We start from the raw sequence: 23,238 nt of genomic DNA on the forward strand, positions 1-23,238 counted from the left end.
TTTTCCGTTTGTATATATTGCAAATGAGAATACCTGCGTATCCACTTCCTTAGGGTACATCAACGAAAGCCCAAAGCGAAGCCTCCAAGATAGCTCTGGCAATCATGGAGACTGTGGGTAAGAAAAACCTGATGGCAGTCACAACAAACACTTTCTGATTTGCTAGAATGATACGCGTGTTAACATTTGCTAGTTAATGCAGAGACTTTGAGCCTTCAAAGTGTACGTGCGCGATGCTGTGCGGTGACGACCAGTTCAAATTACGGGTGGTCGCAGAGAGTGCAATGTTCATCACGCGTCTCGCTGCAGTCAGAGGCTCTGCTAAGCTTAGTTCACAACTATCATCATTGCTCATGTCACTGCTGTTCATGGCACTGCTGTAACACCTTCGGGCAATGCGAGGTAATCTTTGAATAAAGAAAAAAAAAAGGGAATAAAGTTAAATCATGCTAACATTTGAAGATACGTGTCCTGCTTTTTTTTTTTTAACCAAGAAGAATAGCATTTTCACAGGCTTTTTTTTTTTTCAATTTTTTAAATATATTTTGCAGGTTAGTTGCAAATTAGTGTGATAATCATCACAAATATGCCCATTTTCCTATATATCATGTGACATATAGTACTATTTGAATTCGATTTGAAATCATTTGACCAAATGACTATTCACTTTGAATTCACTTCTAACCTAAACTTAAAATTCACTATTCGCACCAGCCTACAAAGTAAAGCTTTCAAGTTGTTGACAGGCAAGTATTCATTCTATCAACAAATCAGCATTTTGAGCAGTTGCCATGTAGTGGCATCACTCTAGTTGAATGGTGCAAATAGAAAAGAAGCACCCACTCCTGAATGCTAGAAAATTCAAAATAGCACTTTGACAATTTTGCAGGCTCTCCCAAATTGCTTCGGTTTCATTCAATAGGATGATATTCCAACTGACGTATGTCATAAGGGGAGACATTGGTGTTAAAATAAAATGGTTTCGGAAATGCTACCGAATACATTTACTTGAGCAGGTGATTTGAATGCTCACTGTTATCTCAGAAACCGATCAATGAAGTAGACAGCGACAATTCTATTTTTGCAGACCATATGAATAGTCTTCTACAGAACCGTATGTGCATGCGCTGGCAGACTGACTGTATTTTTTTCTTAGCACGCAATTTTAGCTGTCTTGACATGGCATTTTCTTCACAATATAGTTTTGAATGCGCAGTATTTCTTTGAAGCGCTCAAATTGTGAACAAATATGCTTTGACTGTTTCTATCTATCGATCATCTAACCGCCTACGTACGCCTGAGTGCTGTAGTTGTCTTCTGCTTAACCTGGTATAATCTAAAGTTACTGAATGAGTACGTGAGTTTATGACGAACTCGAGCGGAAGGTCATGAAAAGTATTTCTTTATTTATTTACTTATTTCAATACCCTAAAGGCCCTGTTGGACGTTACATAGGGGAGGGGGGGATTGATTGATTGATATGTGGGGTTTAACGTTTCAAAACCACCATATGATGATGAGAGACGCCATAGTGGAGGGCTCCGGAAATTTCGACCACCTGGGGTTCTTTAACGTGCACCCAAATCTGAGCACACAGGCCTACAACATTTCCGCCTCCATCGGAAATGCAGCCGCTGCAGCCAGGATTCGAACCCGCGACCTGCGGGTCAGCAGCCGAGTACCTAAGCCACTAGACCACTGCGGCGGGGCGGGAAGGGGGGGGATTTGCATGGGTAGATATATTTCGAACAACGTAAACAGAAAAAGAACTAGAACTTAACAAAAAGAAAACAGCGAGATAATTGAACCACATCATTCACTAACAAACACATTTACCAATTTGAAAAAAAAAAAACATGAGAACACTCATGAAAATTGCATATAGTGACATTGCAAGGGTATTGCGAACAAAGACTGTAAATAAAACGAGGACAACCAGGCACAAATCGAAATGTTACTCCCTATGCAAATAGCCCTGGAGCATCGAGTGAAATAGGGAAGGATTTGTTGTTTAAGCAATGCGAGGTGGAAGGGAGTTCAACTTGTTTATGTATAATGATAATGGTGAATATCGAAACTTCTTCGTCCTGGTAAAAATGGAGGCCACCTTGTGCACGTGATCAAGGCGGTTTGAGATATCAGGGGCGGAAAATATATTGGACTGGGCGAAGAGTGAGTTGCTGTGCTAAAGAGAGTGAAAGAACGATAGTCGAGTATGTCACTTGCGCATGGCAAGCGTTGCATGACTAAGCTCTGCTTTTAGTAAAAAACACTTGCGTAACGCGAGTAGGATGATGAGATGAACTGAGCAGCTTTATTTTGTACCATATCGAGCATGTTAGTAAGACCTATAAAGTGAGGATGCCATATAACTGAAGCGTGTTCTAGAGATGGCCAAATTAACGTTGTGAAAGCGTGCACTCTTGTGTCTTTATCGGTGAAATACAAGCGTCTCTCAAGAGGGGACGCGGGTTTCAGAACAATAAAAAAAGCCCAAAATATCGATCTCTTGCAAAACTTATTTTCGAGGTGTATGTACCTCTGAGCACCAACTCTCATATTACTAACACGAAATTCAGTCAGGAAATGCAATAAAATGAGCATTCAAAGCACCCGGGCAGCAGTAAAATGCCCCCCAAAGAAGGAAATTTGTTCGAACTTTGTGCGAGCCTCATGAGCGTTGCGGCAGGCCGAGCGCCGCCATCTTAAGCTAGATTTGAAGCTATTTTTATAGTGACTGGAAAGGTTTTCCAGTGTCGCGAACAAGTCAGCGAGGCTGAAAGAGTTTGCGATACAGCCTCCAGAGGGCCCAGCCGCTCCCTGGCACGCGTGACAAGTTCCTCGCGTTGAAACCAAGTATTGTGGTTGCAGTACAAGCACGTTTTGTTTGGCCACACGGCACCCATAAATTGTAAACGAGGAAAAAAGAAGACTGAGGACTATGCAAGCTGGTTAGCGCCTTCAGGAGGCCACGTACTGGCGGCATATAGTATAGCGCGCACAGAACTTAGATGTATAATATTCAGGTGTCCAGTTCCAGTTCGATAACACTATTTTTCACTCATTCATGTTTGAGTACCATAATAAGAATACTCACGGACCATTATAGTGCTTACATTATGAACTTGAGGTATAATAAACAGTGAAAAAGATGCAAAGACGGACATTTTGGGGCTGACTTTGAGTAAACAGTGCAAGGAAAGGAAGCACACATATGAATCGAACAAAAATGGTTAATTAGAAGTGTAAAGAAGCAGTGAAATGAAATTTATGTACACATAAACCTCTTTTGATGATTTGTGCCTGCTCTTGCGGTTATACTGGCACTGCAAGAACTCTGAATAGGGAGATACTTTTTCTTCGCATGACTTCCTTTGCTTAATGACACAAAACACATTCTCTCTTTTTTTTCACGCATGGTGCTTGGAGTGGTTACAAAGATTTTCAGTTGCACGCGAGCATAGTGCAAACTTCTTCAGCAGAGGTGTCTACAGCTGAAAAATATTTAGGCTACTTCCCAAAAGCTGTCTATGGCATTGGTGTACTCTGAAACTATCTTATAAGTCTGGATTTACTCCATTAAGACAGAACAAAATAGAAAAACTGCATGCAAAATGGCACCTACCAATGAGCTCGTGTCGTCGCTCTTCCATTTCTGTCCGCATGTCGGCAGGCGGATCCTCATAGCACACCTCCTCCCTGCAAAATTTCAAATGCATTTCCCAAGTAGTTTAGAGGCTTGGCCCTATTTGGCCTTGCGGTGTCCATATCTCGGTGGCACTTTGCGTACCTAGCACATGAGAACCAGCAGAAAACAACTCAGCTGAATATAATTTTAATAACACTGGGTCGAATTCAGCTAAGCTGCATTCTGCCCCTTCTCTGGTGCTAAGTCATTCTATAATATTTTTGCTATCACTCATAGCAACACATGAAATGCCACACAATGGCACTTCACACTTCCTTGCCACAAGGATTTTATTTGTTAAGAAACAAGAGTGCTGGTCATATGAACCAAGCCATTACTGCCATTTTTGTCAGGCTGTAAAATGTAAACTGGTAACCAAGGCTGTCGCAAAATTAAACCTAGCGAATATAATTTGCCACCCTTACACCCACAAGCATTGTTCCAGCTTCCTGGACCACCTCAAAAAGGCAGGTGTTTCTCAGCATATTCTCATGTGTGTGGCCGAAGGTGTACTACAAAAGGCAGCCGCGAGGATGAACAGTCCGCTTCACTAGAAATGAAGTGACTGAAACAGAAGTGCACAGGAGTACCATGAATTCATGATGCCTCACACAGGCTGAAAAATACTGGCAATAATACAAAAGTAAGGGTCACCTTTTCAGCACCAAACAAGCTGTCTAATCTGTGCAAGGCAGGCTACTACTGTGCAAGGCTAGCTACTGTTAAGTGTGAGAACAACATCATATATGAGCTTCCCTTATCTTGTGGCAAAAAATAGATTGGAAAAAGAAGAAGGTGCGCGAACGACAGGCTGAGTGAGCATGTACAGACTGAAAGTGCGACTCATCTCATTCTTCACTCCGGGAACCGGGGGTGTGTCCCGATATAGACGAAGCTCAGTGCAGACAATACTAGAAATTATCGTATCAAGGTGGCAAAGACTGCTAGCCTGGCGGTCATGTGTGTTAGCATGTATCAAATGAGGTGTCAAAAAAAAAAAAAAAAACATTTTTTTCAAGTGTGATACCAAGAGTGACTTGGCGATAACTTTTTTAATTATATTTTTTCGGTATGTCCAAGTCATCTTGTAAATATTATTTTAACTGCACTTTTATGTTAACTTTGGCTTCATAATGTTGCGGTACAGAGAACAAGGAAGCTCGCTCAGACTAGAGGAAGACGATGTCGCTTATCGCTGCTTGGGCAACAGCTACAATTGTTGTACATACACAAACTCTGCACTCGTGTGCCTGCTTTCTTTGTGCAACATTTTGGTTTAGGTGCTGGCCACCAGTATGGAACTTCACAGCGGGCATCATCTGCCTGTCGCCACCATGGCAAACGAAACACCAACATCTCAGCCAGCAACGATGGCAAACCAACCGTCAATGTTCGTGCTAGCGGTCTTCATGACCCATTCGCAGGACCACATTTTGTGGCACGCACGAGATTGACGTCGAGGAATAGCTAAAGCAGTGTGATAAGAGTGAGTGACAGCTAACTACTGCTGGAACTCGGCCCTCATGCTAGCGAACCTGCTCTTCTACCTCAAGGGTACTGCCCGGCAATAGTATGAGACGCATGAAGCTGACCTCACGAGTTGAAATGTCTGTTAACAGAAAATGTGAGATCTGTTTGGCAAACTGGTCGGTTGTCAGCTGGTCACAAAGAAAGAACTTGCAAACCGCACTCGAACGTAAATAGAGTCCTATGTCGACTACATACAAGATTTGCTGTCTCTCTGCCATAAAGCTGAGGACAGCATGACTGAGGCTTACAAGATCGGGCACATGATGAAAGGTCCTGCCAATGATCCCTTCAACCTCCTTATGTGCAAAGATTATGCTATAGTCGATGAAATCATCACAGTGTCGGCCCTTCGAATAGGCAAAAGGCAGTGGAGTTGCTCAAGAGTACGACAGACTGCCAGATACCGCCATGACCTCGTCATGCGAAGACCCACCACGGCTCGTCCAACCCACAGCTCCTAAATACATCATGAACCTTATCCTGCGCGAGCTTGAGGCTACGTCTCCACCTTCACCTTTTCGTTCTGACTTCATGGACAACATGCACTCCATCTCCCTCATTCAAGCTATCGTTTGGAAAGAAATCACAAGCTTTGGAATGCTGTCCCTCTGCTCGGCCCGGCAAACGAACGCTTACAAGGTTCCCTTGGCCACTCGCAGCCAGACACAAAATTTTATCCGCCCTGCCACAATCCAGCCAAGTGGCCCACCGCGGATGATCCACCCATCTGCTTCAATTGTTCTCATATTGGACACATTTCTCGTCACCGCCACAGCTGCTTTTCACCCCTTTCTCAGTGGTTGTCTCCTAGCCACAACCACCAGCCGCAGGACAGTCATACCTTCTCACCCTACACACCAATCCAGAGCATCAACTTCGACAATGTCCCACCAAGATCTAGCTGCTCCCCGTCACCACAAGGTCGTCAGACACGTTCACCTCTTACGCATTGCTCTTCGTCCCCATCCACAACCAGCTGCTTTAATTAAGAGAACAAGGTGACACAGCTCTCAGAGATGGCAATGCAACTATGACCCGTCCTTCAAAACCTTGATCGACCCTGCTGTAGGACCGCGGTAAGAATTCGTAGTGCGGCAATTTTTGTGTGCTTTTATTTGCTTTGCGGCGTAAGCTTGGGACGGCATGTCAGCCGCGGGCAGCCAGCGTTGCTTGGGCGACAAGCGGTCGAAGCGCGACTAACCGGTTTTGCCGCGAGCGCAGACACGCGGCGCCAGCATATTACACTGCTTTGTTCAACGCCAGAGACGGTCGAGCGTTTCCAGTTACTACTAACTCAAGAAAAAGGGAACCAACCGGGGCAACGAAAGGGGTGAGATTATAAACGAAGGTGTGACTGACGGCCCCCTAATTGCCTCTCGGAACGGGCAGTCGGCGCATCAACGGGCCTTTTCCGAGACCCCGCGCACCGCGGTGACTCCTCGCATCGGTTCGGCGTATGGCCCGGCCACGTACTGTTTGCGCGCCTGCAGAATTGGCGGCGCGCGTTGCGAAAACTCTGAAGTCACCAACGACCTTTTCTGCCGGTCCGGCTTTGGTCCAGTAACTCTCAGAAGCGGGCTCACGACACGGGAAATGGTGACGGCCGCCCGTTCGACGCCTGGGTTGCCTATTATTGAATCGGGCATGTCTTTGACTGCGTCCCCGTTTATCTGGACAAAGGAACTCGTAAGCAGAAACATGCGCGGTCAGCGAGCGGTTCCTCGTACGGCGCACAGAGGCAAGAGGATTATAGCCCTGTCGTCAAGAAATTGACGTGGTAGAGGGAAATCGCCCTACGGCTGCAATACCGAGTACGGCTAGCTCTGTATAGATAATTGTGCGCCGCGAAGCTGGCCCTGGCCTTTATGCTTTTTCTAGTTTTGTTTTATTTACGTTTTGGTTGTTGTGTTGTTTGGGGAGAGTGCATGAGTCCCACGTGCACGAAGGCGGGATCCTCGTGGCGTTTTTTTTTATCTACCCAATGTACTGTCCAATCAAAGGACAAGCAAGTGATTATGTGCCGAAAGTGTGGTAAGGGCGGAGCGCCAGGAAGGGATAAGAAGAGGCCCCGTGGCTCCGCCGAGTGTTCTGAACCGAGCTTGCGGTGTTAGGCACCATCGGCTCCGCCGAACCGTAGGGTCGCCCTACAGAAGTCGGTTCATTTCCAAGTTGTTGTTTTTTCTTTTTTTTGTAACATTGATGTCCATTGTGTTGTAAAATCTGTAAATACAAGTTTTTCTCAGCCATCCAGAACTTCTTCAGCGTTGCTTCTGCTTCATCGTCAAGCGACCAGCAGGCCAATAGCCGCTATTAGGATAGCGGCGTACGTTTCTTCTCCCATTATGCTACACCATCGCGGGTGGTGAGCCTCGGGCGCCGAGCGGGGAGAAGTGGTTTCTTCTACATCGAGAAGAGAGAACCTGATTTTACTGGCGCAGTCGACAGGATTGGCTTGCTGTGGACGGAGTGGAAAAAGGAAGAAGCTGGCTGAGAGGAAAGACGAAGTACAGATGAAGACGCCAATCAGCACCAGACCAACGGACAGACACTGCAGCAAGTAGCTGCGGCAGCAGGAAGCTGCAGATAGCCTGGTGTTCCCGGAAGACACCGAGGGAGTGACTGGGTCAAAGCGGTCCTCGAACGAGTTCTCAACACCCAAAAGGCGCGTCCACGACGAGGTGGGGCATCGACCAGAAGCCTGCAGCAGCAAGCCAGAGCGACGCCACGACAACGGGACCGAGCTAACGTGAGTTCCCTTTCTCATTGCTGTATTGTTGTTGCGGGGCAAACAGGCTAGCACCACATTCAGCAGGATGGAGGGTGGCGATGGGGCGAGTGAGGATGGGAGTGGTGACATCCCTTGGACGGCACGAGACCAAGCAGATCATAATTTTAAGATGGCTCGGAAACGAAGCCGGCAAATGGAGTTGGAGTTAGAGCTCGCTAAATTACGTCCGGCAAGCCCATCAGGTAGCGTGAGTGATGCTGGCGGAACATTTGAGCGCTGCTCCAACACTGAGTGGCGCAAATACGCCAAATTGTTAGTGGGCGCTTTGCCAAAATTTCCCGCAGACGCGGAGGTCCCAATTTGGTTCGAGTCAGTGGAGCACACTCTGGAGGCATATGAGGTACCTCGAAGTTATTGGGGACAAATAGTCTTTCCACTCGTGGCTGAGCGCATAGAGTATTTATCAACTCTGCTCACACCCGCCCAACATCGGGACTATGAGACCGTAAAGGAAGTAGTGCTTGATGAACTGACGCTGTCTCCCTTAGAATACCAAAAGAAATTCACAGGGGCACGTAAGCGAAAAACAGAGACGTGGAAAAGTTTTACAACAAGGTTGGGCAGCTACTTAAATTTTTATGTGGCTTCAAGAGACGTGTCCACCTTCGCGGAGCTTTTGGAACTACTGGTAGTGGACCAATTGAAAACCGTGTTGTCTGAAGAGGCATTAAAATACTTGAGGTTACGTGAGGGGGCAGCATGGTACAAAAGCACAGAAATTGCAAGGCTCTTGCGCATCTTTGAAGACGCGAACGGCAGTGCGGAAGCGCAGAAAGGACAGCCGCGTAACGCCAGCAGTAAAGGGGTAGAAAAGACGACCGACCACCAGAGTAGCAGCCCATCGGGTCCGAGTCAGGGTTCGAACACGAGACCAAAGGGTTCGTATAATTCAAGTAGGCAACCGAGGAAAACGGGATGTTTTGAGTGTGGATCGAACACTCATATCAGACTCAACTGCCTGCACTATCTTGAAAGGGTGGCGCCGAATCCTAGCGCTTCGGAGGGAAATGACAAACTCACTGCTCGAGTCTGCCTAGATAAGGTAACGCCTGCCGACCGCTTGTGGAAGGTAACTCTGAATTGCAAAGATAAAACTTTGAATGCAATAGTAGACACGGGCGCCGAGATTACGGTAGTGCAGGAAAGCGTGGTTCCTGAAGAATTTATCCAGGCCCATGGCCGCGTAAGCCTCCGGGCAGCATTTGGTGAACGAGTCGAGGCCAAACTAGTAGAGCTCCCGCTAACGCTGAAACAGGGGCAACCGGTGTTCGCCGAAGTTTCACAGGCCACACCGGTCTTGTGTGCGGTCACAGATAAACTAAGCGTGAGTGAATGCCTGCTCTCGGCGAGCGATTGGACCGCGTTGCAACAGAGCCAGTGTGAATACAACGAACAGGACACGACACTATCCCCCCAAAACTTCTCCGACGAACGAGAGGCGGCCGCAAAGCTAGATTCAGGGCCGGTTCGGATGGAGACAGAAGGAGAGCGTAACGCTAGAGAGAAAACACCACACACCGTCGAGAACGAGGCAAGTTGCGTGTCGCAAGGTGGCGCAAGTGGCGAGAGGGGCGATTTCGAGGCGTTGCGTGAGGAACAAAAGAGTGACGAAACGTTGGGCCGGGCATGAAGAGACGCCGCGGAAGGGCGAGGTAGAATGCTGGTGATTGACGGGTTGCTGTATCACCGAGAACAGGTACTGGGTCAACCGATCAAGCAGTTAGTTTTGTCGACCACCCGGCGGGCTGATGTGCTCAGCCAGGCGCGTGAGTCGTATTGGGGCGGACACCTGGGGTTTTGTAAGACGAAAGCGAGAATTAAACTTAGTTTTTTTTGGCCAGGTATAGAAAAGGACGTCCGAGACTACTGCAATTGTTGTCACACGTGCCAGATCAGGGCTGACAGGAGGCAGACAGACAGAGTTCCCATAGCGCCCCTCGTAAGGCCCCGATACCCCTTTCAAAAAGTCAATATCGACGTCATAGGACCAATTGAGCCGCCGACAACTCGCCGCCACCGCTACGCGTTGTGCATGATAGATCTCTGCACCCGCTGGCCCGAGGTCATATGTCTCAAATCATTGACAGCTAAAGCTACCTGCGACGCAATGTTGGAAATTTTCAGCTGCAGCGGGATACCAGAGGTAGTATGTTCAGATTGCGGGACCAATTTCACCGCCGCGCTGACCCGCGAATTCCTGACGCGCCTCGACTGTTCCTCTCGGTTTTCGACACCGGACCACCCAGAAAGCATGGAGCGGTCGAACGGAGGAACAGAGTATTCAAAAACATGCTATTTCATGTGATATCTGAACAGGGGCGACAATGGGACAAGTTCGTGCCACTTCTACTGTGGGCATATAGAGAAGTTCCTCACGACACTACGGGCGTGTCCCCGTTCCAGATGATGTACGGCAGAAAACCCGTCGGTCCGCTCGCGATCCTACAGAGGGCTTGGACGGGAGAACGGGAAATGCCCGCGACAGTGGCAGACAAGCCGGCGGAGTATATGCGAAAACTGAAGCAACAGTTGTAGATAGCCGCGGAAGCTGCTAACGTGAGCGCAACTAAACAGCAGAGGGCGTACGCGACGCAATACAACCTTCGTGCGAAAGAAAAGGAGTTTCAACTTGGGGAGCAGGTGCTTGTTTTTGATAGCAACCGTTCCTGTAAGATGCAACCGAAATGGGTAGGTCCGTGCAGGATCACAGGAAAGTACCGCCAACACTCCTATTACTTAGAGACGCCGGCGGGTAAGCGTATGCTAGTGCACGCCAACCACCTGCGCCCGTACACGTGCCGTGTCGCTGGCATTGGTGTCATATTCCATGACGACCACGAGTTCGAGGAAGTAGAATTCGTGCCGCGTCCGGTCACCTCGCACGACAAAGCATCTATCCTACCGGCGGGTAGCTTGGCTCATTTGCAGCCCCCTGAGAGAGTGTTAGTACGGGAGGTGTTTGAACGCCTTGCGGCCTTATTTAGCAGAGAAGTGCGGATCGCGCAAGTCGGCGAACATAAGATAAGGCTTATGCAAGTGGCCACGCCGAAACGTAGCCGCCCTTACCGCATGCCAGTGGCCTTGAAGGACGAGGTTTCAAAACAGATAGCGGAACTGCTCGAGCTTGGTTTAATATACCGGCGCGAAAGTCCTTTTGCTCACCCCCTTGTGTGCGTCCCAAAGAAAGATGGCACGGTGCGCCTGTGTGTCGATTACAGAAGCTTAAATGCCATAACCGAACCAGACGCATTCCCGATGGGATTCCCGCAAAAATTGATTATGAATGTAGGTCAGGCTAGTTATATAACTCTCATTGATCTCCGACGAGGCTACTGGCAAGTTCCCTTAGCGGAGGGGTCACAGCGCATGACCGCGTTCGTGTCGCACCTTGGTCAGTTTGCTTGGAGGGTAATGCCGTTTGGGCTCAGGCACGCGGCAGCCAGCTTTCAGCGGAGTATGAACCAGCTGTTAGCACCCCATGAGGCGTATGCCTGTGCCTACTTGGATGACATTGCGGTTTTCAGCAGGTCCCTACAGGAGCACGTCCGGCACCTCCACGCTGTGTTCTCCGCCCTAACGTCCGTAGGTCTAGTAGCTAACATGGAAAAATGTCAGGTGGCGTGCGCGTCTATCCGCTACCTCGGACATATTGTGGGATCGGGAAAGCACGGTCCGGACCCCAGCAAGCTCGCGGCTATTGAGGGGTTGCAAGTACCCCAGAATAAAAAAGAGTTAAGGAGTGTTCTAGGTCTGTGCGGGTATTGCCGGGGTTACGTACCCAATTTTGCTGGCATTGCCAAGCCCCTTACCCAATTGACGGCTAAACATGTTCCTAACCACATCCCTTGGACGCCAGAGGCCGACGAGGCATTTGCAAAACTCAAGGGTGCCCTGTGCACCGCTGTTTAATTAACCACTCCAGACATTCACAAGCCGTTTTGGCTTTTTACGGACGCTTCCGCTATCGCTGTGGGAGCTTGTTTGGCCCAAATGGCCGATGACGGTACCGAGTGCCCGATTGCTTTTGCCAGTCATCGCTTCACGCCTGCCCAGATGAAATGGTCTACGATAGAGCGCGAGGCGTTTGGTGTCATTTGGGGACTCAAAAAGTTCGACACCTGGGTATTCGGGGCCAAAATCTTTGTCGTCTCTGACCACAATCCACTTGCGTACCTCACTCAAGCTTCGCCACAAGGGGCCAAATTGATACGCTGGGCATTGGCTTTGCAGCGCTACAACGTGGTAGTGCAACACAGAGAGGGTACAGCACATGCTAATGCCGACGCGCTTTCCCGGCTGACAAACCAATGCTGGGAGGAGGTGCAGTAGCCTGAGAGCCCCGCAGCGGCGATCAGTGAAGGAGGGGGAACGAGTGTTATGTGCCACGGGACTAAGTGATGGATTTATGGTGCAAGCATGGCAATAACACTTCAGAATGGTGATGGAACTTTTGAACATCATACAACAGTGTGTGACAATTACCAAGTGTAGTGGTGTGAACTGCGTGTGGTGTCTGTTTGCTTTTACGTGCCAATATTTTTTGTTGCGTTTTTTATTACGGTAGGTGGGGCAACAGCGCCCAAATGTTCTGGGGCATGTGTTGCAGGGTGTGTCATGTTAATGTAAACTCTTGCACAGTGTTCAAAAAAATTGCCTACGGCGGGGAATGTCAGATGCTGCATGCATCATAAGCGTTTGGTGGAAAGGCGTGTGGAGCGAGCGACTCTGGCATGTTTGGTCGGGGCTACTAGATACCGCGTTTCAGCCGCATGATGTTTGGAGTAGGCTCGCTATATTAAGAGAGCAGAGCAGCTCACTAAGTAGGTTTGTCATGTCAGCTGGCGCTGGAGACTGGTTTGTTTCATTGTTTTTTTTTTTTGAGCACCGAGACCAAGTGGGGCTCTTGGCGCGCTTCCTTGGCAGGAGAGAATTTGCGCATGCTGCTGCCGGCCAGGTGCAGCGTGACCACTGCGTAGTGGGTGGGACACCCCAGCCGTTGGCAGTAGCTGTTAACCCGCCGTACACCCACTGGTTGAGCGCGGTCCGTTTTTTTTTGTGGGTTTACTTCGGCAACACTGTAGGCAAGTTGTTGCGAAGTCTTGGATGGGGGGTGTAGGACCGCGGTAAGAATTCGTAGCACGGCAATTTTTGTGTGCTTTTATTTGCTTTGCGGCGTAAGCTTGGAACGGCATGTCAGCCGCGGGCAGCCAGCGTTGCTTGGGCGACAAGCGGTCGAAGCGCGACTAACTGGTTTTGCCGCGAGCGCAGACACGCGGCGCCAGCATATTACACTGCTTTGTTCAACACCAGAGACGGTCGAGCGTTTCCAGTTACTACTAACTCAAGGAAAAGGGAACCAACCGGGGCAACGAAAGGGGTGAGATTATAAACGTCGGTGTGACGGCCCCCTAATTGCCTCTCGGAACGGGCAGTCGGCGCATCAACGGGCCTCTTCCGAGACCCCGCGCACCGCGGTGACTCCTCGCATCGGTTCGGCGTATGGCCCGGCCACGTACTGTTTGCGCGCCTGCAGAATCGGCGGCGCGCGTTGCGAAAACTCTGAAGTCACCGACGACCTTTTCTGCCGGTCCGGCTTTGGTCCAGTAACTCTCAGAAGCGGGCTCGCGACACGGGAAATGGTGACGGCCGCCCGTTCGACGCCTGGGTTGCCTATTGTTGAATCGGGCATGTCTTCGACTGCGTCCCCGTTTATCTGGACAAAGGAACTTGTAAGCAGAAACATGCGCGGTCAGCGAGCGGTTCCTCGTACGGCGCACAGAGGCAAGAGGATTATAGCCCCGTCGTCAAGAAATTGACGTGGTAGAGAGAAATCGCCCTACGGCCGCAATACCGAGTACGGCTAGCTCTGTATAGATAATTGTGCGCCGCGAAGCTGGCCCTGGTCTTTATGCTTTTTCTAGTTGTTTTATTTACGTTTTGGTTGTTGTGTTGTTTGGGGAGAGTGCATGAGTCCCACGTGCATGAAGGCGGGATCCTCGTGGCGTTTTTTTTAATCTACCCAATGTACTGTCCAATCAAAGGACAAGCAAGTGATTATGTGCCGAAAGTGTGGTAAGGGCGGAGCGCCAGGAAGGGATAAGAAGAGGCCCCGTGGCTCCGCCGAGTGTTCTGAACCGAGCTTGCGGTGTTAGGCACCATCGGCTCCGCCGACCGTAGGGTCGCCCTACAGAAGTCGGTTCATTTCCAAGTTGTTTTTTTTTCTTTTTTTTTTGTAACATTGATGTCCATTGTGTTGTAAAATCTGTAAATACAAGTTTTTCTCAGCCATCCAGAACTTCTTCAGCGTTGCTTCTGCTTCATCGTCAAGCGACCAGCAGGCCATTAGCCGCTATTAGGATAGCGGCGTACGTTTCTTCTCCCACTATGCTACACCATCGCGGGTGGTGAGCCTCGGGCGCCGAGCGGGGAGAAGTGGTTTCTTCTACATCGAGAAGAGAGAACCTGATTTTACTCCTGCCTACAGGTGCGAACCTGCTGGAAGTGGAAGTTGATGGTGTTCATGTCAGACCTCTTGTCGACACACAGCTGCAGCTTTTGTTATGAGCGCTGCCCTACGCCGAAGGCTCAGGAAGGTTCTTACACCCACCGCAACGAGCACAGTATAAGTCACTGACAGTAGCATTGCACCTTTTGTTGGAATGTGCACAGCCCGTGTCACCATCGTCAGCAGCTACTATGCTATAGTAGTTTTATTTATTGTACTCAAACAGTGCCCACACGATCTCATTCTGGGCATAGACTTTTTTTCACAGCACACATACCAGATTGACTGCTCCGAAGGAGTTGTACAGCTCGACCTCGCTTTCCCCGCCGACACTACAGCTTGTGCACCACCCCATTTATGTTCCTTTGTGTTCGCTCACCTATTTCCACAAGCTGCGACAGTTATCCCAACGCCCTCTGCTCCCGTCCCAAATGGAGACTATGTCATGTTGCTGCTCAGTGACATGGTTCTGACGCGAAAAAAAGCACCATAGCCTGAATAGAAGAAAATCGGGCATGCACACAATACGTCAATTTTGGATTTCTTACACACCTGCTTCCCCATAGCATCACCATGATGCATTTCTGCACTTTGGAAGAATATCACATCACTTCTTTGGCTACTTCATCTCTCTCAGGTACCAGCCCACCTTTGGTGCCTAATGATTTGTCCTCGTCGACTGTGGACAACATTTGTCACATGACTGCCCCCGATCTTCCTGTGGAACATATAAAAGCTCTTCGTCACCTGCCGTCATCTTATTGGGATATTTTTTACTTGAATCAGCGGCCTCTCGGACAGACATCTGTTGTCACCCATCGCATCAATGCCATAAGAGGCCACATCGCGTCTCTGCTGCAGAAAAAACCGTCATCCAAAAAGAGGTCGGCAAGATGATAGACAAGCACATCGTCGAACTATTAAGTGGCCCAGGGGCATTCCAAATGGTCTTGGTGATGAAAAAAAAAAACTCGCGGTGATTCTGCGTCGACTACCGCCATTTCAACCGAATAACAAAAAAAAAAGATGTGTATTTACTGCCCTGTATAGATGGCGCCTTTGACAGCCTTTATAGATCTAACTATTTTTCATCAATTGATCTCCATTTAGGCTATTGGCAGATCACTGTTGATGAAATGGACCTTGGAGAAATTGCCTCCATAACAACAGATGGTTTAGACGAGTTCAAAGTCTTTTGGAATGTGCAATTCGCCAACTATATTCGTGCCCAATAGACTCCCTCTGCGCGGCTTAATATGGTCACATGTCTCTGTTACCTCAATGATGTGATCGTGTTTTCAGCAACTTCTCAAAGCCACCTGCAGTGCCTAGAAACTACCCTCTCTGTGTTTCGCTCTACTGGCCTTCAGCTGAATTCATTCAAGTGCCACTTTGGTCGCTGCCAAATTACCGTGAATTCAAGTGCCACTTTGGTCGCTGCCAAATTACCGTGAAGGGGCCACTGCCAAACGGACACTGACTGTAATTGTCTTCGAGAAGTCTGAATAATAAAATTCCAGTGTGAATGGAATTGAATGGCAAACACTATTCCAAAAATATTGGAAATTTCGAATATTCACACAGCTTTAGTTAAAGCTAGGAATAATATCCTCTACACCTTCCTTAGCTTCATGCTCTGTTGGTTTCATTAGGCTGACACTTGCGAAAAAGGCATAGACAGTGCCCGCAGATGCAGCCTGCTGACAAAAATATGGCTAGGTAATAGCTGGCACATACAGCTAAGTTATAACCATAACCTAGCCATAACAGCTAAGTTATAACCATAGCCTAGCCATATGAAACAAGACTGTAAAGATCCTGTTCTTACATGTGCTGAACATTTGTTCTTTTCACTGCAGTGCATCATAGTGTTGTAAAAGAGCCTACTATGTTGGGGAGTCGGCTGTCACACGACAAGGCACATTTTGTCCCTTGATTAACCTTTGCAAGCAAGCCCTATATAATAAATAAAACCAGTATGATTGCTGAGATCTAGAAGCTTTTATTGCAATCATGCAGAGCTGTCTATAACATTGATGTGGCAATGAGAAACAATAAACATCACAGCACAAATTTTTGTTCTAGCCCATGTCATATTTATGAGACCTTCTGATAAATTGAACAAAATCCTGGGGTCCCTTCGAGTTTCAGTTATGGAAGGCTGATGATTAATGTCATAATTTTTAGCAATTTGTACAGTTCTTGTTGACTGATCAATCTTTGCCCTGATTTGCACAGATTCTGTAATCTTTTGCCCAAGTTGCCAATTGACAGATCTGCGCTTCTACAAGTAAACACACAAAGAGAGACCCCAACGCATGCACCATTACGGCCACCTTAGACCTATGTGTAAATGTAGTTTGCGAAAACCCTTGTAGTTTAGGTACATGAGTATCACAGGGGTGCAACAGCCGAAATAGAATTTGGAATAATTTTTGGAGCAGAAAAATGTTACTTTTGGAGCACTAAAATTCAAATTTGGAGCAGGTTACAGGGAAAAAAACATTCATTTTTTATCACCAAAGACCAAACTTGAAGCAGTTTGAGAAAGAAGGCTTCAATTTAGCAAAAAATATATATAATGTTACAAGACTACATCATGCTGAAGAAGCTAGACAGATTGCGAGAAAGACGACGTGATTCTGGGATGTGGGGCGCGCTCTCCCTTGCCATCTCAGCTTGGGCTTGGCGTCGTGCAAATATATCATAACTGTCCCCTCGTTTCTCTGTGTGCCTTACCGTAACATTTAGGTGAAAGGTGCTGGGTAGCAAAACACGACGAAGCTTCGCAGCGGACGCCAAGTTGCCGCTTCTAACATGTCTATCGACAGGGATGCTGCGCCAACAGCCATGCCTCGCGCATCAATGGCACCCACCTCACCTGTGGTCATTGTGACCACTTCACCTTGCGATCCTGGCAACTTTTCGGGCACTGACAGTGAAGACGTCGATGAGTGGCTTCAACTTTACGAGCTCGTGAGTGAAAACCACAGGCGGGACCCAACCGTGATGCTGGCAAACCTTATCTTTTACTTGAAAGGTACGGCCAAGGCGTGGTTCAACAACAACGTGGAAGAGCTCACCAGCTGGGACGTCTGTAAAACGAAGTTGCGCAAGTTGTTCGGCCAATCTGCCAGGTGTAAGCAGGCCCCTAAGAAAGAACTTGGTAACCATGTCCAGACATCCACAAAGTCTTACCTGGCTTATATTCAAGATGTCTTGTCTTGACCCTCTGTCGTAAGGCTGATACCACCATGACCGAAGCCGACAAGGTTGTGCACGTACTCAAGGGCACCGCTGATAATGCCTTTAGCCTCCTTGTACTTAAAGGCTGTTCGACAGTTCAAGACGTAATTAAGGAGTGTCGACACTTTCAAGAGGCTAAAAGCCATCGCATTGCCCACCACTTCGCCCGTCTTCTTAGCACCACTGCAACGTCAACTTGAGAGGACCTCCGTTTTGAGACCCAGCCCAATCCACCTTCTACTGACATTATGAGGGTCGTTTGACACGAAATCGAAGCGATGTCACCAGCACCCTTGAAGGTCCTGATGTCAAATGATCCTCAGCCCACCATATCCCTCATACAGAGCGTTGTGCGCCAAGAATTGGCAAACGTGGGCCTTCAGATGATCTGTCCTGTGCACCGACCCGATGTCCATCCACCTACCTTGAACACCCGTCAGCACTACTGGCGTCCTGCTCCCCGTAACCGAGATCCAAACGCATGGAGGACGCCTGACGACGGGCCAATTTGCTTCCGGTGCGCACGATTGGGACACATTTCACGTCACTGCCGAAGCACGTGGACCTCGCCCTCGCGCACAGGCCCAAACTTCACGAACTTCGACGCATAAGCCCGGCCTTCTGGTCAAATACAACTTCGTTGCGATGACTCAGCTCATTACGACATGACCGCCACGACCAATGCTCAGTACAGCCGCTTGCCTTCACCGCGATAGAGATTCTCGCTGTCTCCTCCGCCACCCCGTTCCCTATCCCCGTCCTTTGCCCGACGGTTTCCTTCCGGAAACTAACTGGTGCAGCTCCTGGAGATGACGCTGCTGCTACGACTTGCCCTACAATTCGTCTGTTGACCCTCCCAACCAACCAGAACTTGCTTGATGTAAAAGTGGATGGTTTATATATTAAAGCTTTAGCTACATGCTCACGCCCATTACATTCGTTCTTCTGACTCATAGTGTTACTTTTCCGTACACTATTATTATGGCACGGGAAAACCGTGCTTGCATCCCTTTGCGGAACTTTGCTCTGTGTCCGCAAGTGCTTCCGAATGGAATAGCCCTCGCCACGCTGACACCCTCTGAGCATTGTGTCACCTCAGCTTTGTACCCCAATGATGTGCCAATTGCACGCAAGCCTGTTCTTCGACAGAGAGTTTATCTTCTAAGTGGAAAAAATGATCGTGGTGGACTTTTTGCCGCATCAAACTGACGCGCTCTGTCACGTCCTAAAATCGCACTTAGACGTATTCGACTTCTGTGACCGTCCGCTAGGTCAAACCAGCATTGTGAAGCATCGCATTAACAGCGGCGATGCATCTCCGGTACATCGACGGCCGTACCGCGTTTCTCCTACGGAGCGTTAGATCATTCAAAAGGAAGTCCACAAGATGCTCGCCCGAAGACATAGTTGAGCCATCTTCTAGTCCATGGGCTTCCCCTGTTGCTCTTGTAAGGAAAAAGGATAACAGTTGGGGATTCTGTATCGACTACCGACATATGAACCGGATCACTAAGAAAGACGTCTACCCGCTGCAGCGCATTGATGACGCCCTGGATTGCCTTCATGGCGCTAAGTACTTTTTCCTCCAACGACCTTCGCTCAGGGTACTGTCGAATTGCTGTTGACGACATGGACCGCGAGAAGACTGCTTTTGTGACCCCTGATGGTCTTCACCACTTTAAGGTCATGCTGTTCGGATTATACAATGCTCCAGCCACCTTTGAACGAATGATGGACACTCTTTTGCGCAGGTTCAAGTGGTCAATTCGCCTATGTTACCTCGACGATGTCATTGTATTTTCCCCAAACTTTCAAACACACATCAACCGCCTTTCCTCCATCCTTTCTGTTTTTCGTAACGCAGGACTGCAACTGAACTCATCAAAATGCCACTTCGGACGCCAGCAAATAATCATGTTGGGCCATCTTGTTGACTCCTCCGGCGTACGCCCTGATCCTGATAAAGTTTGAGCAGTGCAAAACCTCCCCGTCCCGACTAGCACTATGGAAGTCCTCAGCTTTTAGGTCTATGTTCTTACTTCCGAGGTTTTGTAAACAATTTTGCAGACGTGGCCCGACCTCTTACGGATTTGCTGAAGAAGGATGTTCCATTCTCTTGGGGCGCTGCGCAGGTTTCGGCATTCTCTAATCTCACCGCGTTGCTCACAACACCACCTATTCTGGCCCATTTTGACATGTCTGCCTCAACAGAAGCCCGCACTGATGCCAGCGGCCACGGAATCGGCGCTGTTTTGGTCCAGCATAAAAGCGGCTGCGCCCGCGTTATCGCTTATGCAGCCGTTTGCTCTCTGCAGCCGAGCGGAACTACTCGATCATCGAACGGGAGTGCCTTGCTCTAGTTTGGGCGGTTGGCAAATTTCTGCCCTACTTACATGGCCATCGTTTCACCGTCACAACCGATCACCGCGCCCTCTGATGGCTCTCAGCGTTAAAGGATCCCACTGGGTGTCTTCGTCACTGGGCACTAGGGCTCTAAGAATATGACTACTCAGTGTCATACAAATCTGGCCATTTACACCATGACGCTGACTGCTTGTCCCGCCATCCAGTGTACACCCCTGAGCCTTTAGATGAAGCGCCGCCATGTGTGCTCTCTCTCTCTCTGCTTTGACCAACATCTGTGATGAACAGCACCAAGATCCCGTGTTGCATGACATTATTGAGAAGCTGAACTCTCCGACGCCCCATCCATCTACTCGACAATTTGTGCTTAAAGAAGGCACCTTGTACCGCTACAATGTCAACACAAATGGGCGCGAACTGCTCCTTGTGGTGCCTTCCCACCTACGTTCGAGTGTTATCGCCCAGCTCTATGACGCCCCCACCGCCGGTCACCTTGGTCTCTCTCGGACTTACGACCGTGTTCATCGTCGATTTTACTGGCCCAGGCCTTATCGCTCCATCCGCCACTACGTTGTCGCACGCGACCAGTGCCAACAACGAAAAAAACCCCCTATGAGTCCTGCCGGACTCCTCCAGCCACTTGATCTTCCTATTGACCCCTCCTTTCGTGCTGGTTTTGACCTCCTAGGCCCTTTCCTTCAGTCTACCTCCAAAAACAAATGGATAGCTGTCGCTATGGATCATACAACTCGGTACGCCATCACACGGGCTTTGTCAACCAGCTGTGCCACAGATGTTGTCGATTTCCTTCTGTACGATGTCATCCTCCATCATGGTGCTCCATGCCAACTCCTCACAGATTGTGGACGCTATTTTCTCTCCCGTATTATTGACGACCTGCTTCGCTCTTGTGAAACCAAACATAAATTTTGACGGCCTACTATCCACAAACTAATGGGCTTACCAAACGATTCAACCAGACTTCAACTGATATGCTCTCCATGTACGTCTCCTTTGACCACCTAGACTGGGACGTTGCATTGTCCTTTGTTACATTTGTATGCAATTCCTCACGCCACAATACCACTGGGTTTTCACCATTCTATCTCTTAATTGGCCGTGACCCAACTCCATCTTTCGACACACTCTTTCTGACAGCTTTCGATTCGCCAACTGAATATGCCCATGGCACTATCACCAGAGCTCACAAAGCACGAGAAGTCACTCGGAAGCACCTCTTAGCCTCGCAAAAGCAACAGAAGCAACGTTACGACGCACATCATCACGATGTCTCCTTTGCCCCGGGTTCTCTTGTATTGTTGTGGACCCCGACTCGGCATGTTGGTCTCTCTCAGAAGCTGCTTTCCCGGTACTCAGGACCCTACCACGTCTTGCGCCAGGTGACTGACGTTACCTACGAGATAGCCCCGCTGAAGTCATCATCTCCCTTCACTCCATTGTGTACAGACATTGATCATGTCTCCCGCCTTGAGCTTTACCACTCCTCAACACCATAGAAAGCACCGAGACGGTGCTTCTGCACCTGGGGGTCATGTTACAAGACTACATCACGTTGAAGAAGTAAGACTCACAGCGAGAAAGACGACGTGATTTTGGGATTTGGGGCGCGCTCTCGCTTGCCATCTCGGCTTATGCTTGGTGTCGTGCAAATATATCGCAACTGTCACCTCGTTTCTCTGTGTGCCCTCCCGTAACAATATGTCCAAGCCATTCAATAATCCCTAAATCATGCTGAGCGAACATGAAAGCTGCTATTTCAACAAAAGTAGTGTTACACAACATCGGCAACGAAAGAGCATCATAGATGACGAAGATGATGAAAGCGACCGCGCTCGTGCTGTTGTTGCTGCTGTTCTTCCATCTTGGCTGCAGCTGCCTCTGACTCTCCCTGCATATTTTGTAAATATATTTATTTCATTCATTCTTTCACCCCCATAACATTTGGTGGAGGTGCCGGGTACAACAGGATATAACGGAGCTCCGCAGTGGCCGACGCTTGGATTTTTACACCATGGCAAACCAGGGACCGGCTCCCGCCGAGGCGAATACAACAACAACTGTTGTCCTTCCGCAGCTAAGAGATCCTGGCACGTTCTGTGGCACGGATGATGTCAACATCGAAGAATGGTTGCCGTTGTACGAATGTACAAGTAAGAATTACCGCTGGGATGAAATTCTTATGTTAGCCAATATCCTGTTCTACTTGAAAGGAACGGCAAAAGTGTGGTTCAAGAACCACGAAGATGAAATTGGAAGCTGGGATGCGTGCAAAGAAAAGATGCGCGCCCTTTTCGGCAAGTCTGTGGGTAGAAAGGCAGCGGCCAAGAAGGAGTTGGCATCTCGTGCGCAAACGCCATCAGAGTCCTACGTGACTTACATACAGGACGTGCTTGCTCTTTGGCGAAAAGCGGACAATGGTATGGAAGAAACCAAAAAAGTAGCTTACATATTGAAAGGCATTGCAAATGATGCATTCAACCTTCTCATATGCAAGGACTGCAACACGGTCGATGCCATCATCAAGGAGTGCTAGCGTTATGAGGCCGCAAAAAGTCGACATATCGCCCATAATTTCACTCGACTACCAAACACAGCAGCAACCTGGTCGTGCGAAGACAGGCCTGCGCTACAGATGCCGTTAACTGCAGAGCACGTGACTAAGATCATCAGACGTGAACTTGAAGCTCTGTTTCCTGCGTCCACGTGCTCCCATGCCTGTGACTCTAGCCCTCAGATGGTGTCACTGGTACATGCCATTGTGCGACAAGAGTTTTCCAATGCTGGGCTGGCCTCCGAGTGCACTACAGCTCCTTCTCAGCCGATCAACCGTCGTCGACCCCATGTTTCGTATGCCCAAAGCCAAAACCTTCCGGCGCGCCCTCGCAATCCAGCCGAGTGGAGGACTGCTGACGATCACCCGATTTGTTTCAACTGCCACCGTATCAGACACGTGGCCCGCCATTGTAACACTCGGTGGTATTGGCATCAGGCATCCTATGGGTACCCCCATCGGCCAGAGAGGGTTCATGGACGCTTTCAAACTTACCGGGAGTCACTTCAGGCCACCAGTGAAGACGTTCCTTCTATGCCGCTATA

The 23,238-nt window shown here is 48.9% G+C and overlaps 1 protein-coding gene across 3 annotated transcripts in view; it reads right to left on the reverse strand.

Moving 5' to 3' along the window:
• The window catches only part of mEFG1 (mitochondrial translation elongation factor G 1), a 154,512-nt gene that overhangs the window by 86,992 nt on the left and 44,282 nt on the right, over window positions 1–23,238 (reverse strand). For all 3 annotated transcript variants that reach the window (XM_075873820.1, XM_075873723.1, XM_075873771.1), the window contains exon 7: window positions 3,626–3,699. In XM_075873820.1, the coding sequence (XP_075729935.1) occupies window positions 3,626–3,699 (74 nt within the window). The remainder of the gene's footprint in view (window positions 1–3,625; window positions 3,700–23,238) is intronic.

The sequence above is a fragment of the Rhipicephalus microplus genome, chromosome 1, assembly GCF_043290135.1.
Source record: "Rhipicephalus microplus isolate Deutch F79 chromosome 1, USDA_Rmic, whole genome shotgun sequence".
Lineage (NCBI taxonomy): Eukaryota > Metazoa > Arthropoda > Arachnida > Ixodida > Ixodidae > Rhipicephalus > Rhipicephalus microplus.